General features: G+C 38.4%; 1 protein-coding gene across 3 annotated transcripts in view; it reads right to left on the bottom strand.

Moving 5' to 3' along the window:
* The window catches only part of CTNND2 (catenin delta 2), a 680,238-nt gene that overhangs the window by 543,327 nt on the left and 112,584 nt on the right, over window positions 1–24,327 (bottom strand). For all 3 annotated transcript variants that reach the window (XM_063326147.1, XM_063326148.1, XM_063326150.1), the window contains exon 2: window positions 12,368–12,501. In XM_063326147.1, the coding sequence (XP_063182217.1) occupies window positions 12,368–12,501 (134 nt within the window). The remainder of the gene's footprint in view (window positions 1–12,367; window positions 12,502–24,327) is intronic.

Raw genomic sequence — 24,327 nt, 5'->3', positions numbered from 1 at the left:
ACTGTAGTTCACTTTCTAAAATTAAATGAAAAGCTCTTAGTGGACTTCCCGCTAGCCTTTAAATATTCACCTATTATAAGGAAATAAGTATATTTGAGTCATTCGCTTAGCTTAGCTCTTCTGCATTTAGGTAGGCATCACTGTGGCATATGCTATCAATGAATTTATATTTCTGTGTCCGACAGTGAATCTGGCACATAAAAGTACAGCACCAGTAGCCGTGCTGATTCAATATCAGCAAACAGGCACTGCGTCAAACCTCAGTTTGAGTGGCTATCAAATTTATTATGGACAACTGTCCATTTCCTACAGTCCATCATCCAGCCTCAGCATGAAAAACCTCTAAAGGGGATGCTGGTGCTGCATACAAGCTGCGGGGTGCTTACAAATCTTTATAGACTGCAGTGGGGGAAAGTCACTGTTGTGTACACCTTTTACAATGCTTTGCAATCCCAATATGCATCACAGTGGTACATCCACTCCTGCTTTCAGAGACAGAGGCACTTACCTACTGCTAGGCCTGGTTTTGTAGTACGTTTGTCGTACACACAGAAAGGGCACAGGATGAAACTACACTGTTAATTTAATCTCAAGAATTTACTTACTATTTAAATAAGGCTTTAAAGCCTACTGGAGAATGTGAAATCAGGAATAAAATGTTGGTTATCATAGGGCATACATAGCGGTCAAAGGTTTTGGAAAGGTGCCCATGAACATGTTGCGGCCAGAGCTGCACCTAACTCCCCTCCTGTGGTTGTAGCCATACAGAAAATACAACCTATCACAGGTTTTTCCATGCATGAACATCTTTTGCCAGTAGAACAGCACCTGGAGCTGTACCAGAAGGCTGCCTTATGCTGTGGCAGGAGTGCATACTGTTTGGTTGGTCCCTGCCACAATTTGTGGTAAAGTAACAAACGAAAACCTAATCCAAAGAATCATCTCTTGTCACAGCACAGGTTACTGAAAACATATAGTAGGAGGAACAGTATCCTCTATTTTCTGTGACCTGGATCAAATAAAACAGCATAAACTGTGTTGAAACAGGTTTTCATGTGCAAGCATTGCTTTGTGAAATAAAAATAAAAGTTGTTTAAAAAATAATAAAAAAGCAATAGCTTAAAGGGTCCGTTTTTCCCTTCCAAACAAAATTAGTAATCCTGCGTTAATTGAAAATTATTCAGTTCTGGCACATCAAAGTTTTGAAGATACCAATTCATTAAAAGTTGTTACGCTACTAGTTGACAAGAATCCAAGAAACCTTCCATTTCGTCAAACCTAGTACAAAACTGAGAATTTTCAAGTGAATCTACTCACTTACTATGAAGAATCAAGCCTATTTATAGTATCAGATGCACTTACCCTCAAGTGCTCTGTCAACAAAAGCTTCAAATAATGACCTAGATTGACAATGAAGGGAACAAAGATGGGTGTAACTATGTACAGGAAAGGCAGTGTTAAGCAGGGGGTGCGCGGGAGGGGGACGGGACCGACAACCTCAACTGCTTTGAAAAAGGAAAATAGTATTTTCCAGGGGTACCAGTTGTAACACCTGAAGCACAGATGTACTTCAGTAAATAACTATATGCTAAAAATATAAATAGGATTTTACCAAGATGTGTTGCTTTGTTGGAATCAGACAGGGGTGAAAAAAAAATTTACCAGTTTCAAGGCAGCATACAATTCTTAAATATAGCTACTAACATCAAGACTCTGAAGACTATAAAATACATAGAAGTGAAGAAATAAAGTCAGAAATTTTTTCCATTCTGCTTTTTTTTTTTTCTTTATTTTTCACTGAAAAATTTTGTTGAAAAATGCTTAGCGATGTGAAGGTAAACTAAAAGACTTCCTGATGAAGAGGCTGGTAATGATATACAGAAGGCTTGATTTAAATCTTAATTACACAGCCAGGCACATAATTGCACTGTGTTACTGTTGGGGTAAATAGATTACCATGACTATGGGATAACATTGCACCATGAATTGCAGGTGAGAGTGATAGAATACCACACTAACCAGCAAAATGCCATTCCAGATTAATCAGATCATTATATTGGAAGGCGCTAGATACCTAAGGAGGAAAGCCCAACACAGACAGGTACTAGTTATTCCTAAGAGATGGGACTGTCTGAAAAATGTGAAGGATAACGCTTTTTGAGGACTCGAGGAAAAACAAAATGTGGCACCTGAAGGAAGAGATGAAATTTGAGAAGTAGGGCTCACATTTTGAAACAACTAAGGAAAAAGACTACAAGCAGCTATTTGCTATATGACGATCCAGACCAAATAAATTGAGGGAATACTAATGGAAATAGAAATACTACTTTGCATGCTACCAAGTAGGTAAAGTGGTGTTTTTTTACTTACAAAAGCTGATGTGACAAGTCAAATTTACCCAAAAAGATAAATTTCTGCACATGAGAAAACAAGATTTCATACTACATGATGTAAAATAAGGGGACAAAGGGGTGGACTGATCAAAGGCATCCCCCCCACCCCCCACTTACACACCCACAATGAAGGAATGCTCTGAAGCGATAAATAGAGGCTACATGACCTGAAGGCTCAGGGGAGAATAATGACATGATTGATCACAACTGTTGCAAAAGGAAGCCAAACTCACCTCAATGCCAAAGGAAACCCAAGGGTGTCTTTGTTTTAGACAAAATGACTACATAAGCAAAGTATTTCAACTGTTTGCATAGCTGCCTGTCCCTGAATGAAAGGAATGCAGACCCAGAGCAAAACAAAACTAGGTTTAGGGGTGCTCCTGGTTAAAATAACGTAACTTCTATCAGTATTGGATCTGCTTAGAAATTATGATCCTGTAACTCTATTCGAGAGTATCTTTTGCTCATATAACTGTAATAGGTATTTAGCTTATTGTTTTATACTTTTCTGCAGAGCCCAGTCATTCCCTCAGCAGGTGACTTTGCCTGCTGTCAATCCACTGACAATTAGCGACTGATGAAGTCACAATGCAACAGCACGGACTGGAGGCGAGGGGGCTGAGCTGGGATACACCCCCGGGGAGAGGAGCCTCGCAACCCAGCAGCTGCCAGCCTTCAGCTCCAGGCGCGTAGGGCCTTCAATCCTTCTCTTGGGCTCGTAGAGTGATGGAGGAAGGAATATGTTCCCCATTGCGGAGCTTGCTGGATAGCTTTATATGAATCCTATGGAGTGCTTAATGAACCGAGTAATGGCTCAGCTTTGTACGAAGTTTGCAAGACCTCAGGCCTGACCCTCGCCAGGCTTCCTCTGTCCAAAGTTTTCTTGATCTGCCTGCACCTTTGTTTTACTTGGTTCAGCTGTAACAGCAATTTTTGTAATCAAGAAGGTGCCTACGGCTAATTTGTTACAAACACAGTTTATATAGACAGAAGCATCAAGCGGTCATTCTGCATAGAGCCAGGTATTTAATGCCACTAACATGATGAGATACAGGCCTGGCATGACTGCAGTAGCCTTCAGAAGTGAAGGCAGAGTACCATAGTACAGACACAAAGAGGAAAAAAAATGGGCCACAAACTTGGCACTGGGGTCCCCACGGCTATAAACAACTCAGACAGACCAACATGAGGAGTATATATGTGGTTACGCCCAATATAAAAACTAAAGAGTAAAGAGAAGAGCTCTGAAGAGAGCTGTGGGCTTCAGTTGACTTCAACACACACATTCCTTTCTAGCGACTGAGGATGCTCAGTGTCATGAACATATTCTAGAAAATGAGATTCACTTTTATATTGTGTCAGTTGTATACTGCAATTGCTATACTCCACTAAGTGCAATTTCTAATTAAATTGGGATTTGAGTGCATTGTTGTGTCGCTATGCTAAATCAAAATCCCCTGTAACTGCAAGTAACTTCAAATTAATTAAATTTTGTACTATATATTAAGCCCTCCGCATATGGAATATCTAAAAGAACATGGTCAAAGAGTATTGTACTATGACAAGGTCTCAACAACAAAAAAAGGTAACATCCTACAAAACAGACTTCAAAAATTAAGCTGCTATCATCTCATTGTATCTACCCCTTAAATTAAAAAAAAAAAAAAAAAAAAACACAAAGACAAAACAAAAACAAAACAAACAAACAAGAAGAACCAAAAAATAAAACCACTTTCAATGAAATCTTCTAAAAATAAAAAAAAAAAGGAGAAAAAAACTCTTTGGGCCTCAGGATTTGGATTTGCTGTTTGCACAGAAAAGGAAAATGTATGTATAAAGAGTAGCAGGGAACCCATGCAAAAAGCCTGGCTCCACTGTTATACACGTTGTAGGTTAATACATGTAAAGCCTCCCTCCAAAACAAACCCAGTGATCTTCTACCAAAAATGCAGTGTTAAACTTGAGGGTAAGAATTATGAATCAAGCAATTAATTTGTGTAGAACTTTACGATGAATCTTCAATTTTTTTTTAAAGGTTAATGTCTTTTGCTGACCTTTTATCCCTTCGCACTGGAAAGGTTCTCATCAGAGGCAACTACAGAGTAAGCTTCTGTCACCAGAATTTTCAGAGATAAATGCTTCATTTTCACCAAAGAGGAGGGAAAAAAGAGGAGTGCATGCTACACATTGTTAAAATCATTTTATTGTGCAATTCTAAACTGGCTTAGTGTTATCATAGCTACACAACTCACAGCCAAAGTTAAGCTTATTTGGGTAGCAATGTACCTTAACTCTCAGGTATAGATTTAAGTTTAAACTTAGCTTAGCATTTGCTGGGTTCTAGTTTTCTTGTTTGAGGATAAACAGAATTCTAACATATTTTATCAAAGCATAACATGCATAGCATTCAACTAGCCATTAAGTAGTTTTTGCTAGGAATACAAAAGATTTAAATTACCCACAGAAAGATACAGTTCCCTTTAGCGGCAATTCCATCAGGAGTAGAAAATGCCATCATGTGAGAAAACACACAGAAACAGATGGGAAAACACAACAGAAGTATTCAAGTTTTCAAAATGAGATAAAAGGAACAAAAATTGCTAAAACAATGACGAAAATTAAGTCCTCTTCAAAAATCCCTTTCAAAACTGAAGCTGTAAGAGCAATCTGCATGAAAAGTACCGGCAAGACAAGTTAAAGGAGAAGGGTCACTGTGGAGTCTGGGGAGTGCTTTTAGTGTTTTTCTTTCATTTCCAGAGAAGACAGAGGAAATAAAAACAATCACTAACTGAAATGTTCACAGTTTGGTCTTTCAGCAGCACTTTCTTTTCTCTGTAGAAGACATATGCAGGTTTTGAAAGCCACAGGTCTCACAGCTTCATATATTTTCTATGCAAATAAAAATTACTATTGATGGATACTGCTTAATTCACGCACAGAAAGAGAAAAATACTGGAAACAGGTATGCTAGCTAGGTCTCAGGAACATAAGATATACAGAAACACGACTGTGACTTCCTTTTAGACAAGGAAGTAGGGCAGAGTCGGGGGAGACGCACCCAAAGCCTCTGCTCCCCTGTACATTTAAATCGGGATGCTATGTTGGACTTTCTGAATCAATTCTAAATATTACAAAAAAAGTTGACCAAACCCCTGGTTTGAAGTATACTTTTACAGCAGCTGTGCTAAAAAGCCTGGTTGTTGAAAGCAAGTTGGCAAACTGAACAAACTGCCCCTCACCAAACAAAGAAAGCGACACGCTCAACCTTCCATAACACAAAGCTGCCTTCTTATAGTTTTGGATGGTTCTTTCCAACTCACACCTCTGCCCAGCAGCGTTGCCGACATGGCTGCGTAAATCCACATCTGTCAGGACAACAGAGGGAGCTGCGTCAGTACAGGAAAAAGCACAAATTGACTAGCTACTTCTAACTATTTTTAGCTCATTTAGATCTCCCTCTCAAGCGACTTTAAGGTGAGAGCGAGAATCTATTCCGCTTCTGGTTAAAAGACTTGGGTTTAGGTGTGAAAATATTTTACATTTTAAAAAGCCCCAATGAATGATACCAGAGAAAAATAAATCAAACGTTAAAATATTAAAAATATAATATGCTAAAATGTTAGAAATTTAATATACTAAAATCTAAATTCTATTGAAATTGGTATCAATGTTACTACTTTCTTAGGGTATCTTTATTCCAAGTTCGAAAATCTTCCACTAATGGCAAAAAAAAAATAAGTTAATACAGAAGTTCTTGTGGATCAGCAAACGCATGTTCATGTACTGGCTGCATGATAAGAAAGGATATTTTGCCATTCTTTATGATGGCCTTTCATAGTGCTTTAAATTAGCATTAGACTGAGCTGTCACTAAGTGGCATGCTCCCCATACTTCTCTGAAATTCTTGGCTTTGAACTACTAATTTTTCAACACTACTTTAAGTCAAAATAGCATCATATTTAACTCTAATTTTATTCTGATAATTGGCGTTTTCTTCCCTCTCTTCAAAGATGGTCTTGCTGGGAGGATATATTCTCTCAATCCTCTTCTATCAGACTAAATCTTCACAGAAGCCTTTCCGCTTCCAGCTCATTTCAAACAATCCCCAAAATACATCTTTTTGGGTTATCACCACATCCTTTTATCAGTGAAGTAATTTTTACTTCACTGAAGTGATTTCATGAAGTACATGATTTCATGAAGTACAATGAAGTAATTTCATACCACATCTACTGTGGCTACTGTGTCTTTGGCATGACTTACAGGATACAGGGTTCTGAATAGGAATTACTTGTCTAGGTCTCCATTCTTGTAAACTGCCATTTCCTGAGAAGGACAACAGGAATACACTCACAGCTGCTCCAAAGAGCTACGTGAGACCAGGCCCAGGCTAAATCAAGAACTTGAGAATCCCATAGAGCAGTGTGGATAGTAAGTATATTAAATGATTTCCTTCTTCACCAGCCACTGTGATGACGCTCTTCAAAACTTCTCCACCCAACTCCCTATTTCCAGTAGTGGAATTGTGCATCTCAAAAGCAATCCCTGTCAACTTCAAGACGTACCTGAGAAGCACTAGCTGTACTTGCAAAGCTTCGTATTTCAATATGTTGGACCACCTAGCAACTTAGAAGTATGGTATCCATTGTATAGACTTGTGCTACTCAACACATATCATTCAGCCAAGTCTAGTTCTTACCTAAAATCAATATATTAATGAAAATAAAAAAATGGCAAAAAGGAAGAAGAATATCTCTCTAGAATATTTTAAAACCTCATTGGAAACAAGGTGATGAAAGATGATGAAAGAAATATATATTGATTGAATATAATTAGCATGGGTGTGAAATAGAGCTGGTAAAACTTTTAAAGGCAGAGATAAAGCCTGATGTTTGAGGGGAAGCAAGACATTAATATATCGTAATTGAACCTATTTAGAAAAGATACAGAATACTTAAGGTTACCAAAGTAATTACTGGTTCCTATAGGGCATGAATAAGATTTTATTTTGGTGAATATCACGTATTACATTATGGCACGCGTTATATTTAGGAAAACGTCTACAAAAGTCATTCTGTGATCATATCTGGGGCCCAATACTTGGATGGCTGTATGAAGTGCCATGACCTCCTGGTCAGACTAGATGATTTCACAAGTCTCCTCTGGCCGTAAAACCTTAAAAAATAATTTGAATTGAAACATCTATCTAGATACGTGATTTTGTTCTAAAACTCCAATCATGATACAAAGACATGGGAAAAACAACCTGGCAGAGCCAAGAAAAGAAATTAAATCTCTCAACTTCTACAGCCACTTCTATCTGCAGTTTTACTTACATATACACATGTAAGATGTGCATGACATACATACAGAACCCTGTTTCCAAAGAGTACTAACACCTAACATACAAGTTCACTTAAGTCATGTGTATTTTCCTTACTTAATACTGACATACATTAAAATGCTTAGTCATTATTACCCTGTATGTGGTTTTTAGTGTAGTTTTAACAATTTCTTGACAAACAGGTAGCTTTCTAGTGGGAAAATTGGTAAATATTAGTAAGTAACAGAAGTTACTCTAGAAAAAGTACAAATCTTACAAAGCTGGGACATTTTTAATGGCACTCATTCTTGTTTTAACAAGAAAACCACCCCACCTCACCCCTAAAAAAAATGCACCAAAAACCCCCAATCAAACAAACAAAAGCCATCAGCAACCATCTCAAAGCCAAATACTTCTGTTTTCTCAGGAATCAACACGATGATTTAAAGAACGTATTAATCGATCATTTATTTAAACAGCGTGAGAAATATTCCGAAAGTCTTAGAGTCTAAGTGTGTTCTGGAGAGACTGGTAAATGAAAACAGGCACCTGGAAACAAGTATCTTTATCTGAAATAGGTAGATTTAAAAAGCATTTATAAGCAATATTAAACATTACACAACTTGTTCTTTCATAATTTTTCTGAAAGGGAAAGAGCCGTTATCTGAAACAGGATACTACTAAGATGATAAAGGAAACTAGAGCCACAATAAACCTAAACCAAATGTATGATACTGTTTCCAAGTTGAATATAGTTGTCAGTGCTTCAACATGGATCTTGTTCTTAGGAAAGTATTTTATCTCATGTTCTCCAAGTGTTTTTATTAAAAAATCTGCCAAAACAAGCCTCTGCTAGGTCAACTACATTCCTCCTCAGCTTCCACGGGAGCCGTTTCTGTATGCCAAGAACCAAAGTACTGTGAACCACAGATGTCTGGAGACTTCCAGGAAAAGCATCAGCTTTACTACATATTTACTCAAAAGGTATTTCTACCTTCGAAACAGCATTATCAATAGCTCTCTCCCCAGGAATTTTTTAACACCGTGTGGGATCAGAAGTCTCTTGCATGGGTGGAAATTGCCAGTCAGAAACATATCATGCTTTTTGCAGAAGAAATAGTTGTATCTATTACATATGTTCTTACAAATCACGGAGTCCTGATATCTTACTTTGTTTGTTGAAGAATTTTCCCCATATTTACAGATACAAAAGCAGACGACAAAGCACAAACAGAAATATCCTTATGTTTTCTAAAACCTATGAAACACTGAAGCATTGGACCAAATATGTTTGACAGTATATCGTAAGAAAAAATTCTTCTTCATACACAGATATTTAACCACATTTTATACAGCACAGAAAACTGAAACTATTTGTCCAGTGGTTTGACACTACTTGATTTCTCTTTAAAGAACTTGATTCTGACTGTCAAAAAACAATCAAAGAAGCAAAAAAAACCACAAAAGAAAACTCAACAGCTTTCACTTTCATAGAAGTCATTAACCCTTCCTCTTCATAAAAACAGCTTGAAAACACCTAAGACAAAGTTCACTGACTGGCATCTCATGATTTCTTGGACACACAGTGTATGATTCTGACCTCCCGCCAAGCAGTGCCTGCTGACCTTAAGAAAGTTAGCGCCGAGGGAAAAAAAAAATGATTCACGTTCTTTATCCATCACTTCTTCTCAATTGTATCTCAGAAGTCTGAAACCCAAAAGTGACTCAGCATGCTTGTCCAGAAGTAAAACACAAATTAAATGGTTTATACGTTCAAGCAAGGAGTTCTGGATTTGAATTTCCTAAAATCAACCTAACTCCTCAACATCATCATACAGGCTTCAATTTCTATTTTGACAGAAATCCCCACTTTGAAAAGCACGGGGATAAATCTTCTGATCCAGTCATGACCAGCATGAATGCCACTTTACATTTGACATAGCAAGCACAATTTCTTAGACCAAATAAATCTGTTCTTCAAAATAGGACCGCACAGGGATATATGTTCTTCAAACTAAGCACAGCAAAACTTCAGATTTTCTGAATAAACCATTTATGTTTCACATAGGAAATTTAAGCAGAGCAAATAAATACAACATTTATTGCTTCTTCTCTGTGCCTTCTTTCACGTATCCTGCCCTCTTCAAAGACTACAAACACCTATTGCAGTCATCAATACCATAAATCCCGCAGTTTACTCTGTTGCAGTCACTCAAGGACACTGTTCTAGTTATTTCATGAGAAGTAACACGTGAAGTTGCTACAAGTGTTCCAAGAGAATTTTAAAAAGGAAACTTGTTAAAGTTAAGCATCAGCACAGATAAAGAAAATGTAACGTATTTCATTCATAGAAATATACCTTAATTATGTGAGTTCATAATCATCTTTTTCTTTATTATCAAATTATCAAATCATCTCTTTCTTTATTATCAGTACTTTTGAATAATTGTCTGTGTTTGCATTTCTAAAACTCTAGGTACATTTTTGGCTACAGTCAAAGGGCACATAAAGCAAAATCATGTACCAGGCAGTAAAGTAATTCATTCTTTCTTCTAAAAAGCAGAAGGCTACTCATCTGAACAGACACTTACAAACTTACTTCATTTACTCCCCTAATGCAGAATCAGTGTAACGCTTTTCACCTGCCTGAAGCGGGGGATGGTGGCCTTACCTAAATTCTTCCAACAGACATTATATATTGTAAGTCTGCCAAAACACAGAAAAAGCCCAAAACCAGGTTTGGGTCTCAGGTTTTATTTTCCTTTCAAATCTTTACTAAAAATAAAAACAGAATAGTGGAGTTACACGGTTTTCCCAGTAGTGAGTGTAGCTGACGTGAATGTGTGCCATTAAGCCGAATTTACCGAAGTCACCATATACTCTGAGGAATGCATTCAGATCAGAAAAAAAAATAAATAAAAACCAGTCTCATTTTTGAGCTTAGTACAGCCTTCCAGCTTCAAGATAGGTCTGACTAGAGACCTGTCAAGAAAGAAGTTTAGTTAACAAAACACCTGTGAAATTTTGTTACCCTGTACCACAATAATTCAAGAGATTACCTTGTTAGTCAGCAGTACCTTAGGTTAGCTGGCTAGGCTGTTCTTGGTGATAAGGGAATGCAGTACTCCTTTACTACAGGCTCCCTTTTGCCGTGGTTCACAGGAATCAGAAATAACTTTGGTAATATTTTACCACTTAAAATCCTTTTCATCTAGTGGATCCAGCACCGATTCCCTCTAGCACTCAATTCAACTGATTTATGGAGGTGGGAGGTTCAGTTGCAAAATACATGACCAGGTATAAACTAGCAATATCATTACAGAACACAACACCAGAGAAGAACTTATCACTATTCAATACTGTGTTTCACATCCTAACAGGCAGATGCACCGTATCTTCTACCTATGTAACTTCCCTACACATTTTTTCAACATCAGAGAGTCAAAAGCTAAGGCAGGTATTTTTCTTCAAAATAATACAGTAATACAGGCTGAAACACTGGTACCCGCCCAAGTAATGCTATTGACCTGGAAGAGAATACGCATACAAACATCTAAACCATAGGTAATTCCAATACAACAATGTGCCCTAAATCTTAAGACAAAACTCCACCTTACAACCTTCCTTTCTTGCACTGCTCTTTTCAGAACCAGAAAATATAACTAACCTTTAACACCCAAAAGAGAGAACTGGTACATACCAAGAAGAAAAAATGAAGAGCAAGGTCACAATTTTTTAAAAGCCCAATGACTCAGCAGCTATTACTCCAACGGTGTTAAGATACCATAAACTGAGTTCATGCATTAATTTTACTAAAGAAGCAGCGAATGTCTTAGGCAAGGGAAAGATCACTACTTTATAATTGGAGAACCAATTTAGACACCTTCGGCAAGGAGAAAGCTGACTAAAAGCAGCTATCTTTTAATGTCTCTCTTTGGGACACCTGTTGCTGCTGTTGAGCCAAATGAGGTAGTGATAGAGACCAGGTGTTTTCATGACCTGGAATATTAACGATCTCCTGATGCACTAAGCAAAATCACAGACACTTAGCCCACAAAAATTCACATTAAAATGTCCAAGCCTGTCATATTGGAATAGAGCAGAGAATCGCACTAAAGACCTTTCTTTCATTAATCTCTAATACTTTTGGTTTAAATCATCCAAGGCTGAAAGCCTCTGTCCCTACCCAATTTTTCCCTAAAATAATCTCACATCAAGTTTTACACAAAAAAATCAAAAACGTGTGTATGCCAAATTTTAAAATCCTAGGATTCTTATAAATCCTTTTCACTAGAAAGTCTAGGGTAACATATCTTCTCCACAACTATTCATTTCTCTATAGTTATTAAATGCCGTGCCTGTACGCTGTAACTCCACACGCAGACTGCCAACAAGAAAAGGAGAGAGCTCCGAAAACCATCATTCACAGTAAAGAGCGAAAGTGGAGAATAAAATGAACAATTCAATTAAATTATAATAAATTTATTGTAGGACAGCACATGGAAGTATACTAAAACATGAAGAAATATTTAAGATTCTTTGCAATGTGCGTTTGTGAATTACATTATTCAGGTCCCACCTATGACAGCTCTGCAAAAAAACACTAAATCATATTATTGTTTTCTAGCCTGCGGATGCAGCACTTGCATACCTGTTCTTTAACTGAAGCTAGAATGGCAGAGGTTGTTTCAGTTTCAGAGCCATCGCCATTGGACGTGTTCAGCACAGGACTAAGGGAGCTTGTCTTGTCAGAAGACGAGGGCTGGTCTGGAACAGGCATAGTTTCTGCAGTTTATGGAAAAACAAAACAATGATTTTGTTATTAGAAACATGATGTATATGAGAAATCATATGCATATAAGAATAACAACACTAATTTAAGGAAAAAATTATAGAACATGTTTCTGTTCTGTGATAGAGAATTAATATATCATTTATTTAAAACTAAAACTAGTTTTAAATTAATTATAAAGTAAAATATTAAATGAACTCCCAGTCGTACTCCAAAATATCCACCACAGTACATTTGGAGAGGATTCAAATAATTTACAGCTGTGATTGTTGTATAGTATTCCAGTGGCAGCATCCAACATGAAATTACAATATCATGAAAGTAATGAATCATGAAATGCTTTGCAAACAGAAGCCCAACAAATGATACATGAGAGAAATATAAAACATCTAGTGTTGACTTTCCATCGTGCATGATTATTTAATATGTATTACATTTTAAGCCTAGGCAACTAACTTTGCCTTTCTTCTAGTCTAGAAGGTCATCTTGACAACATTTTATCAAAGTATTTTTGAGGAAAAACAGCACACCAGTTGTTAAGCCATGTTTTAGACCTGTTACAAAAAACAAAGATTCTTAACACTCGAAGGAATTTCTGGTATTCTTTTTTAGAGAGGAAAATGGTGGCGGTGACTGTGGAAAGACTTATCTTCCTGAAGGCTAAGCTATCGTGTGGCATCTCTGTTTAAATGTCACAACAGGCACACATCTCTGCAGGCAAGCTGCGCCACGTTCCAAAAGTAAAGGAGCCGAGAGGCAGCTTGCACGGTTATGAGCAGGCGAGTTAGGGTACGACCGCGTTCATGTGGGAGCTGCCCAGAACTATTCTGTGGAAGAGAACTGGCTCGCAGGCTGCCAGCTGGAAGGCCCTCCTGAAGAGCAGCGGGGATACACAGAGGGATGTCATCAGAGGGGTCACACGTGCACAGCACTCGCCATTCACATCAATGGCCAAACTCCTGCCTTGGCTCCATTCTGCTTTTCAAAGCCCATGTTTTTATAAAATAGAACTATTTCGGGAAGAAATAAGAAGTTTGAAAAGAGTGGGAAAGGGTAATTGGTAAAAGCAAACATAAAATTCAATACACAGAGCAAGCGTCCCTGCACCAGTTTGCCAGAGACATTCGGGCTCTAAAAGAAGGGGAGATGACATTCTATAAAGCTTTGGCTCTGAAGTTGCAATGCTGCCCAAGAACACTCATTCAGCCCAGCTGGGCAGCCTTTTCCAAAAGCTCCCTGAAGCTCAGGACACTGGCATACATATGCAAGACAAAAACATGGAGATACAGATTATTCATAAAAAAAGGTCAGTTATTTCTCCTAAGAGAAGTCTCCGTAAATCTCAGTTTATATATTGAAGCATGAGATTATATATCATTTTAATTAGAGAAGCTACGTATTTTCATACGGCTTGCTTTTTGTAAGCAAATCACTGAAAGTGGTAAATAACGCATCTTTGTCTCTGGTGGTGTCCTTGCTCCAGATACGTACACTATTTGAAGTTAATCTTTAAAATCTCAGATGATATATCTGTCTCCTTCTATCACAAGTACAAGTATACTGCACAAAACTTCTATGTGATTCCAATCCATCAATCTAAAAGGACTTTTGAATTACACTTTCTTATTTTGTGAAACAAAGGAACCGGCTTCTATTATAACAAGTTACCCAGTTTGTGGCATACAATTAAAGTTGCACTCTCTTGTAACGTACCACAGAAAAGACAAGTACACACATACATGCTTATTCTATTATCTCACTTTCAAACAATCTAATTATTTTCTTTTTTTACTAACTTATCAATTGCACTATCATAATAGAAAGCAAAGTAATTTTCCTTTTGGTATTGCAATTTACCTGAAAAAAATACAAATGGCCTAATCGTTCATCTCGTAGAGCTGTATTTGCAGAAAACACCGGAGCGCAACGCTCCTTGCTATCAACCCCGCAGCCTGTGAAGTCCATCTGAAAATTGTGCACAGGGAAGACCACAGGATTCGGGAACATGAGTAAGGACACTGATGGGAAGTTGTCCCACTACCCTGGGCGTTGGGGAGCCATGCTTCCCGGTCAGGGCAGCTCACCAGGGAGACACATGGAACTACAAGAGCATGAGGCGCAAAGAACTGCCTCCCCAAGACTGCACTGAGATGGGAAGAAACGCCAGAGCTGCGAATGAGGTGCCTGCCAAACAGTTTCAGACACACGTGGGCTGAGAGCAGCCCCCCTGCTGCAGGATTGCCTTCTCGGCAGTTGGGAAGAAGCTTCCTGGAAAAAGCCCCTTTTGTCTGCTCAGCTCAGCCTCCTGCTCCTCCAGCCCTATCTGACTCCTAGCAAGGAGACTCTGCTGAACCGGCCTTTCCATAAACACTAGCCCAAATGGGTAAAACCCAGCGAATTAAACCAGGCTAGGAGTGAAGAACGCCTCAGTCCTGCTCCCATCTCTGCAATTAACTGTTATTTGAAATCCATTTAAATTTTCCTCTTCACCTGAAAAATTAAGAGGGCTTACCTGCTCCCTCCCATCCCCAGCTCCCTATCACAGCACACCATTACTGGGCCTGACTGGGAAGACACAAACACCACCTAGAAGGCCTCTGGATGCAGTCAAGGAGACCCTCATTCCCATATTGCACCTCTCTGTATTGGGTAAAAATGTTGGGGTTTTGGTAGTGTGCATGTTTGGGGGTGGAAGGTGCTGCAGGGCTGACCTGTGTTGGAGGACCTCACCCATCACCTCACCAAAGGAACCAACCTAACATGTAGCGAGGGGATGGGACACCAGGATGGGTCACACACACAATCACAGAATTACAGAATTGTTGGGGCTGGAAGGGCCCTCTGGAGATCATCTAGTCCAACGCCCCTGCCAGAGCAGGGTCACCTGGAGCAGGACGGACGGGAAGGCATCCACGTGGGTTTTGAATGTCTCCAGAGAAGGAGACTCCACCACCTCTCTGGGCAGCCTGTTCCAGTGCTCTGCCACCCTCCAAATAAAGAAGTTTTTCTTCATGTTCAGATGGAATTTCCTGTGTCCCAGTTTGTGCCTGTTGCCCCTTGTCCTGTCACTGGGCACCACTGGAAAGAGTCTGGCCCCATCCTCCTGATACCTGCCCTTTAGATATTTATAAGCATTGATAAGATCCCCCCTCAGTCTTCTCTTCTCCAGGCTAAACAGACCCAGGTCTCTCAGCCTTTCCTCAGAAGTGAGGTGCTCCAGTCCCCTGGTCATCTTCATAGCCCCCTGCTGGACTGTCTCCAGTAGCTCCTTCTCTTTCTGTGTGGTCATGTGTGGCTGTCTTATTTATTTTTCAATACAAAAATCAGTAATTTACAGTCTATGTTAATTGGCAATATATCTAATCAAGTGAAATTCCTTGACTCAAAGACTTGTTTTGGCCTGTGACACTCCCTAAGAGCAAATCCAAATGAAGCCCACTGAGGCACGGTGGGCTTCCTAGGTTTTCAGGAAGATGGCGGGAAACGAGCCTGCCGGAATTGCTGGCAAAAAATTATCTGCTACACAAAATGCTTGTCCTAGCACAAACACACACCCCAAAATATTTAAAGTGTGCTTGAGAGGGACAGCAAGGCCACATGGTCAATGGGGAAGCCGCTTAGTGGCCAAAAAGATGCTACTGGTAAGATGACACCAGTTTCTGTGTGTTCAAAACAATTACATCCCTGCGATACAGGCAGCAACTGACACCTGCTATTCTGAACTTGTTTTGGGACTGTATTCAACTCCTGTAAATTTTAATTTTCAGGCTCTAAGTTTTTGTAAACACTTTGTCTCCACCAAAGGACACTTCAAAAACTGCTTTAGTAGTCTGCAATTTTGCAAGTTTTAGTTTACTTAGAAAAAAACCAACTCTGAATACACAACCAACTGCTGCAATAAACTGTACTTGCTTCAAATAGGCTCAGAATCCGGACAAAACAGTAGCTGATGTTGTACAACCAATGCATGTTTCCAGGATTTGGTTGTGGTTTTTTTAAATATAGATCTTATAAAAGAAAAAAAAAAATCTTTAAAAAAAGGTATGTTGCATGTCCTCTTCATCTAGAAATGGAGAAATCACAAGAAATGTCTGTGACATTAAAATTAATGTTTTGTGCACCTATTAAAATTCTGGACAGAGAATATAATTTCTAACACCTATGTCATTAGTTCAGTTTATTACTACAGTTGTTTGATGGGGAATGATTGCAACCAACTGCACTTAGCTAGTATCATTGAATCTACAGTGTGATGTTATCCAGACGAGCTGTTACCATTATGTATTTTAACATTTTTTCATTACACAAATTCATATGAGAAATACCACATAGAAAGGAAACACAGAATGAGTTTTCAAAAGCAACAGAGAAGCCACTGTACAGGAGGTAGCTATATTTAAAAAATAACACATGAATCGGCAATAGTGTTTCAACAGCACACACCAACATAGCAAAGGCCCGCATTTGCACCACTCTGTCTGCTCAGAATAGGTATACCTTTTAATTTAGCTCAGTCTTCGTTGGAAGAAATAGAACATTCTCAGGTTTTTATGGGACTTAAAACTGCCAGTACTGTAGAATTACGGAAAATAAGGCTGAAATGGGCCTCCAAGCCCCCTGACCACTACCGAATCTCTAGACAAGGCAAATTTTTCTCCTGAGTCATTCTTAACATTTAGTACATATAACAAGTCTTTCACCGCTTCCCTCATTGCAGCCTCTCGTGGCTGCCTCCCTCTGTTCAGGGTTCCACTGCCTTTACCAGTAGAAAATTTGCTTTAGTGTTTAATATAACACACTTAAGCTCACTGTTTATTGCACTATCCAGCATCGACAGAAAAAAATAGAATTATTCCATCAGACCTCTTCAAAAAAGCATTACCCTACATGATGATGACGACTGTTCCTTCTGCTCTGGCTTCTGTTCTCTAGAAAAGTTACCCCAATTCTTTTAATTTTTCCTCATAAAATAAACTGGCCGATAGCCTTTTAATCCACACTCCTGGGAACTTAGCACTAAAAACAAAGGGAAAATTTGAGCAAGTATGAGAAGAAAAATAGAAATTAAGCAGCTTAGCAGAGTACACCACAGCTGAGTAACTACAACACAAAAGTAAACCAACTGCATTTAATTTCCACAACAGCAACAATATTTCCTATCGGTGTCACAAAAACACAAATGAGATTCTGTAAGTCAGAGCATATACACGCTCCTGAGAGAATCAAATTAAAATCTTAGACAATCATAGATAGATGAACAGGAAAAATACTACCAGCCTTTTGGGAACATACTGGGAAGTCAGACATAAATAATTCATGGATTCCCATACTCCGCAGCAATAGAAAAATTCTATGTGGAGTCTGACCCTTTTTTTGTTGCTGTTGCTGTCTTTCTAAGAGCATCTAAAAACTTTACCTCACTTTAATAAAAAATCAACCCTATAAATCCAAACAAAACCATCCCTTCCCCATGTACCAGGTGCAAGCACCCAGGTGCTGGCAGCAGGTGTGGCCCCTGTGAGAAGTGGCCCCACTGCTGGTTTTGACTTGAACAAGAAAGGTAGGCAGCAGAAATGGCTTGGGGTTTTTTTGGTTTGGGTTGGGTTTTTTTTTGTCCTGTGACAACATGGATTCCTGGATAGATAGATACAATCTACGGTTGTATACAGTGTACAACTATAAACTACAGCTGACAACTACCACGGTCACCATCTCATGAGCCAATGAAACCCATACAGAACATCATCCGGTTAAGATTCTCGTTAAATCACTATTAAGTACACTGGTGGAAGTATTTCAAAAAATTGATTGGACAAAAGAAGAAACAGAAGAAAAAAACAACAGCCATCTATATAGCTATGAAAAAGCAGTATAATAAACATCAGAAAAATAAAGCCAAAGTATGCAATTGATTTCCAGTTTATTGTCTGGAATACCAATGGGCAAATGCTGCTCAGTGAGTAGCTGAATCGAAAGAAACTCAACGGCTTCTGTGGGTACACTGGTTACTTTAACACCCATCAAAATAACTTCAGCAACACTTCTTTATTCTTCGCTATTTACCTACTGTAGTTCCGTAATCCATAACTGACTGCCAGGCAGGTTAAAAATCACTTTCATCATGTAACTACTTATCAGAAACTTAAAATCTGACCTGAGTCCTACTAGAAGCATTACTCCTATGATAAACAGGACAGAGAGGGTCAGTGGGTTGGGTTTTGATTCAGAAGGTAAGTAAAAAATAAGCTACTTCTGAGACAGTTAAACCCCACTTCTCTCTGAGCTCAAGCTATGTCTTTTGCATTTCAAATACAGACGTTTGCACCTCCTCTTGTTAAGGCACCTTCCTGATGGAAAGGCATACATTTCCATTCCAGCACAAAAGGTACACTGTATTAATACTTACTAAAGCCCCAAAACTATCACCATGCAAAATTCATAGAATTCCAATGAAAAAGCGTTTTCTAAACAAACATTTTTGCAATGCACGGAACCTTAACATTATAAGGTTGTAAGGCTCAGAGAGACTGACCACCAGGAAAAACAAGACTAAATGATTTTCACTTTTCTAGCTAAGGTGTTAAAAAGCAACACAGCAAAAAAAAAAAACCAAACAAACAAACAAAAAAAACCCCAAACCAATAAAAGGGATAGATTATTTCAAAATGGTCTTTTTCAAAGAGCTGAAATAGAAATACCAGACATTCAAAGTAATTGCCCTTTTTCAAGTGAATTGCTGATTTTCACTGTTGAATCCTATTTATGGTATTGGCTCATAAACTTAAGGGGGAAAAAGGGAAAAAGGAAGAAGGAAAGGACCTCTTTTTTAAAGCTACCTTCTACACACACTAAAAAACTGAGAGGTTTCACTAACTTTTAAATGCTTACTCAAACTAAGCACTCAATATACATTTCAAAATGATTTTTTAATTTCTCTAGCATTTCTTTTGAACATCTGCAACTTGACTTTGTCCGGTGAGTTCTTGGGATTGTTCTGGGAAACGGCGCTTGGACTGATAGACCTTTGTTGGTCCTATGCATTTCTATTCAAATGTATGTGAATGATGAGGTGGTTTATATATCTAATTCTTTTCTTACAGATGCATCATGGACATTTTAACAACATGTAACAAAAATGGATACAAATTTTTATGACTAGATCCCACAAATGTCTAGCGACAGTAGTAACATGACATTCAGAACTGGGAAATAAAAGATTGCAAGACCACGTTCCTTCTGCGACCCTTGGGACGGCAGTGGATGCTAGATGGCGGACTCCCTTCCCTGTAGCAGGATTTCATGCCTTCTTTGAGGTAATACAACCAATTTAGCTAGTAGCAAGGTCAAATTGCAAAAGTCTGTTCAGGCTGAACTCGGGCACAGAGGTACATACACAATACACTGAGGTGCATTCTATGCTATACATAAATCCTTAGGTAAAACAAAATATTTACGATTTATAAATACACATTAAAATGGTCATGTCAGATGCTGTGGTTTTACCAGGAAGTTTAATTTTGCACACGCACTTTTACATAGATAATAATACTGAGCACGGATTTACTAAGTAGGGAAGTAATGAGATGTAGCCATGAAGACGTCACTGGTATAAGCATTTGGTGACAACAATGACAAGTTGCCCCTTCTCCTCACGCGGGGTGGCTGCATCTACCTTTCAATGACCTTATTCTCCTCCTCCTCCACATCAGAAATACTGTGCTTCATTTACTGCATCCATGTAGAACACTGAAAAAAACTCTAGAACTAAAAAACCAGCAGCAGCAACTGTAAACTGAGCATTTCATTCCTTTTCCAACTTAAACTGCATCGTTTAAATATGTTCTTCTATAACATATGCTTAAAGAAAAAGGGAATATTGCTTAAAGGGGCAGACTTCCATTTTTCAATATTAGATTGATATTCCTTTAAAAGTCACTTTGTTAACGCTGTTTACATAGTCTAATGTTACATCATCCTTTCATGGGTAGAAAGTGTAAATAGGTTAAACAAAACAAATCAATAAAAAAAAAACATAAAAAAGCAAACCAAACAGCTCCACAATGTCTGGAAATCTATAGTAAAAGCCAAGTTATGCACTACACTGGCAACTGCATCAAATCCGTGTAATCAGAAAATCCAAATATGTTTCTTTAATTAAAAAGATACTGCGGTAAGGAATATACGCTCCCCAGTGGGTTTTCCCTGCACAATAAACCATTAATCAGTGAGAGCGTTCATTATAAAAGTGTAAGTCGTGCTGTCTTACTGCACAGCAATCAAATTCGGCTTGTTGCTGAGCTAATCTGGATAACCGTGAATGACACTGAAGTAGTCTTGGATAAGAACCAATCATTTAAAACAATCGATTATGCAATTATGCATCTAGAAATATTTTTTGCTCCCTTTCCTCTACCTTAGATGTGCTATATAGAGATTACAGTATGGCTACCATTTAATAACATGCTTTTCTATCGTTTCTGTTAAAGTTGCTTACTTTTTTACTATTGTTTCAAAATTATGAGGATTTACTGTCAAATGAAAATACTTGAATACATTTTTTTAACCTGAAACTGCATGTTTATGGCTACACTTAAATGTACTGCTTATAATTTCAGTAACTCACACCAAGATTTCAGAAGCAAGGACTAATGCTGATCCTGTTTCTAGCTGGTTTTAATTCAAAAACAAATACATAAAATACTCCAATGTTCTTCAATATAATAATTGCACGATTGCTATAGGGAACCTCTATTTTTCCCTGCATATATGAACAACAGTTGTTATCTGAAAACGTACAGTTGTGAACAGCCCAAACACTAGGCTTCTAACAACTGTGGTGAGAAAAAAAAGAAGAAATACGTTTGGCACTGTATCTATGAACATGCAAACCAGCAGCTTTCATGGCGTTCACCAAGTCATTCTGATACCTAAGAATTCAGTGGTTTTAAGTTAGGAGCTAGAACAACATAGAATACAACAGCCCTGGCAGTTCTTGCAAATTATTACCTATATCACAAGTCATATTTGGTGCAGGTATGGAGGAAAAAAAGACCCAAAATAATCATTTTCATTATTATACATTGTAAAGTTAATTCAAACATTATCAACATACATGTGACTATTAGACTAACCAAGATGTTTACACTAGGTTTCCAGAACAAAATCCCAACTGGAAGAAGTAGAAATTGGCACTACTTGAAAATTTAGCCATGCAAGGAATCAGCATCAGCAGAAAGATGACCTATTCGCATTCCTTTGGTAATGTCAAACTATGGAGGTGATTGAAGGCTGAGACAGCATTGGCTCTAGGCAGCTGGATACGTATCTACTAATACTGCATTAAACATTTCTGCAATGAAGCTGAATCCTTCAGCTGTGCAACAGTGAGACAGGGTAGGCAGTCTGTAAAGATGAGCCCTCCCTTCTCCTGCACACATAACCATTGGAATTGTAGATTTCCTTTACTGTACTATCTTTGCTGACAGTTTGATACAATTTGCAGCTCCATAAGTATTCTTAAAAATAGGCTGATAATCTCTTGAGTCAACAGGAAGAGAAGAAAATCTACCAGACTCTGCCAAATACCTCAAAGAGAAAAAATTCTTCTGATTGCCTAAGTAGTTATCACAATAACCTAAAGCATATATCTCCTATGTTTAAATTACTAGATGGGAAAACAGATTAGTTAAAGAAGACATGATATCTTAAAGACCTTTGCAAAAGCTTAAGCTCAATTAGGGATCAGGGTTATGAGGGATCAAGTTAGCACTCTTCTTATTCTAGCTAACCCATCACAGGGGTTCCACAAAGACTAAGAGTTTCATTTTCTTTCTGTGATTGTTCTTTGTCTGTAGATCCATCCATTTGCCTGTCCACTAAGACAGGCAACCTTGTCTCTTGTCTTCTTTTGTTATTTTAACCGTACTATTTAGGTATTAAGGGCCTCTAACTGGAGAAAAAAAAGAATCCTCTGGGTTTAAGTTTTAGATAAAGTAAAAGTCCAGGTTCAGTAAACCATAACATGTCCCCTTTTTTTATTTTTCTCCTGCACTTTGCAAAAGTGTGATAGAAGATGTGAAAGAGAATAAAGACAACCATATTCTAAAACTTGACTGAAAGGAAGTTATATTGGCAAATGTGCCCCAACACTTTCCTTCACTTATCCTACCCTAAAGTAATGTAATACCTAAAATGGAACCCGCAAACGCTGGCATACACACAACCAGTGTATATGAAACCTCCTTATCCCTTCTCTTCCACAGATGCTGACTCAAAACGGCGTTTGCTGAAACAATCAAAGACTATAGCTCAACAGGAAAAAAGTTTCTTACTCGGGGACTTTCTGCTCCTGCCCCGAGTCTGATTGAAACATCTCTATTTCCCTGTTCTCCAAAGAGGAAGCAAAATGAAGGGTCTTACACACGCAGTATCCAATACGAGGTCTCTGCAGGCTGCATCAAATATTTTCCTACCACTATCTACACGGCCAGTGTTAGAACGCTGGCAGCTGTATGAAACCTTGAATCTCGCCTAGAGCTTAAGCCATCTGCAACGCTTCCAAACTTTTAAGTTCAATATGATCCTGATAAGTACTATTTTGCTCAAGTAGTATGTCCTAAAACAGGGCAGTTTGGCTTTTTTCCATAATAGTTAAAATTTCAAGTACTTTGAATCATTATACAGCCTTCCTCCTTACAATCGAACAAAAAAATTCCTAAAACGTTCTCAATGGATAGCATGATAACTCAGAAAAAGTGCTTATGAGAGAAAAGATACACATTTGGCCTGAAGGGCTTTGAAAAAAATGCAAGAGAAAGACGGCCCAATAGTACATCCTTTGCTTTTTTCTCTCGAACCAAAGTCAGAACCAACGCTGGGTGCACGAAGACTTAAAGATGAGACCCAAACCACAAAGACAGCACTGTGTCAGTTAACTGTCCCCTGCCCCCTTCTCTGTCAATATATTATAGCAACTGAATAAGTGATTAAGGGCAACAGATAAACCACATGCTGGCTTAAAACATGTTCCTACTTCGTTGGTACTGAAGCCACCTACCTAATCTGTAAGAATTTACCCTAACCAGCTAGCCTGCACCATCTTGATAACTGAGCAACGTCCTAAGATTCTTATGAAAATATTTCACAGCTGGAGTCAGCAACACGATCACAAAGAGAAACCAACATAAAAATTCATACTCCTGCCAATATTTTAGAGATCTCAGCATGAGGATTTACAATAATTGATTTCAGTTTTTCTGAAAAGTCTATTCATAAATCAAGCAAAATTGTTCCATTCATGGAATCCAATAAGAAAATATTGTTTGCTGGCGTTACTGAGGAAATGGGAGTTCTTATTTCAGTGACAATGCCAATATCCTCAAGCATACAGAGAAAAACACACATCTACAAACAAAAGCCAGAAACATTCCTACAGTGAATTCTTAAAATCTTGTATGACCTAGGTATCATAAGAGTAGGTGATTCTAACATAATATGGGGTGTTCCTTTGGGTTGGGTTTTTTTTCCCGTTCATTGGTCATTTATTGACTAGGAGTGACTTTAGAATTTAAGTGATATCATGTTCTAGGTCTGGTTGGGATGAAATTAATTTTCTTTACAGAAGCTCCTATGGTGATGCTGCGCTTTAGATCTGTGACCAAAACAGTGTTTCAGCTACTGCTGAACGGCGCTTGCGCAGCACCGAGGCCCCTGTTTCTCACTCTGTCCCTCCAGCGAGGCTGGGAGGGGGCACAGCTGGGACAGCTGACCCCAACTGGCCAAAGGGATAACTCCATACCAGATAACATCATGCTCAGCAG

Source organism: Chroicocephalus ridibundus, chromosome 2 (genome assembly GCF_963924245.1).
Source record: "Chroicocephalus ridibundus chromosome 2, bChrRid1.1, whole genome shotgun sequence".
NCBI lineage: Eukaryota > Metazoa > Chordata > Aves > Charadriiformes > Laridae > Chroicocephalus > Chroicocephalus ridibundus.
Note: the sequence above shows the minus strand (reverse complement) of the source record. Positions and strands in the feature narration are given on the sequence as shown.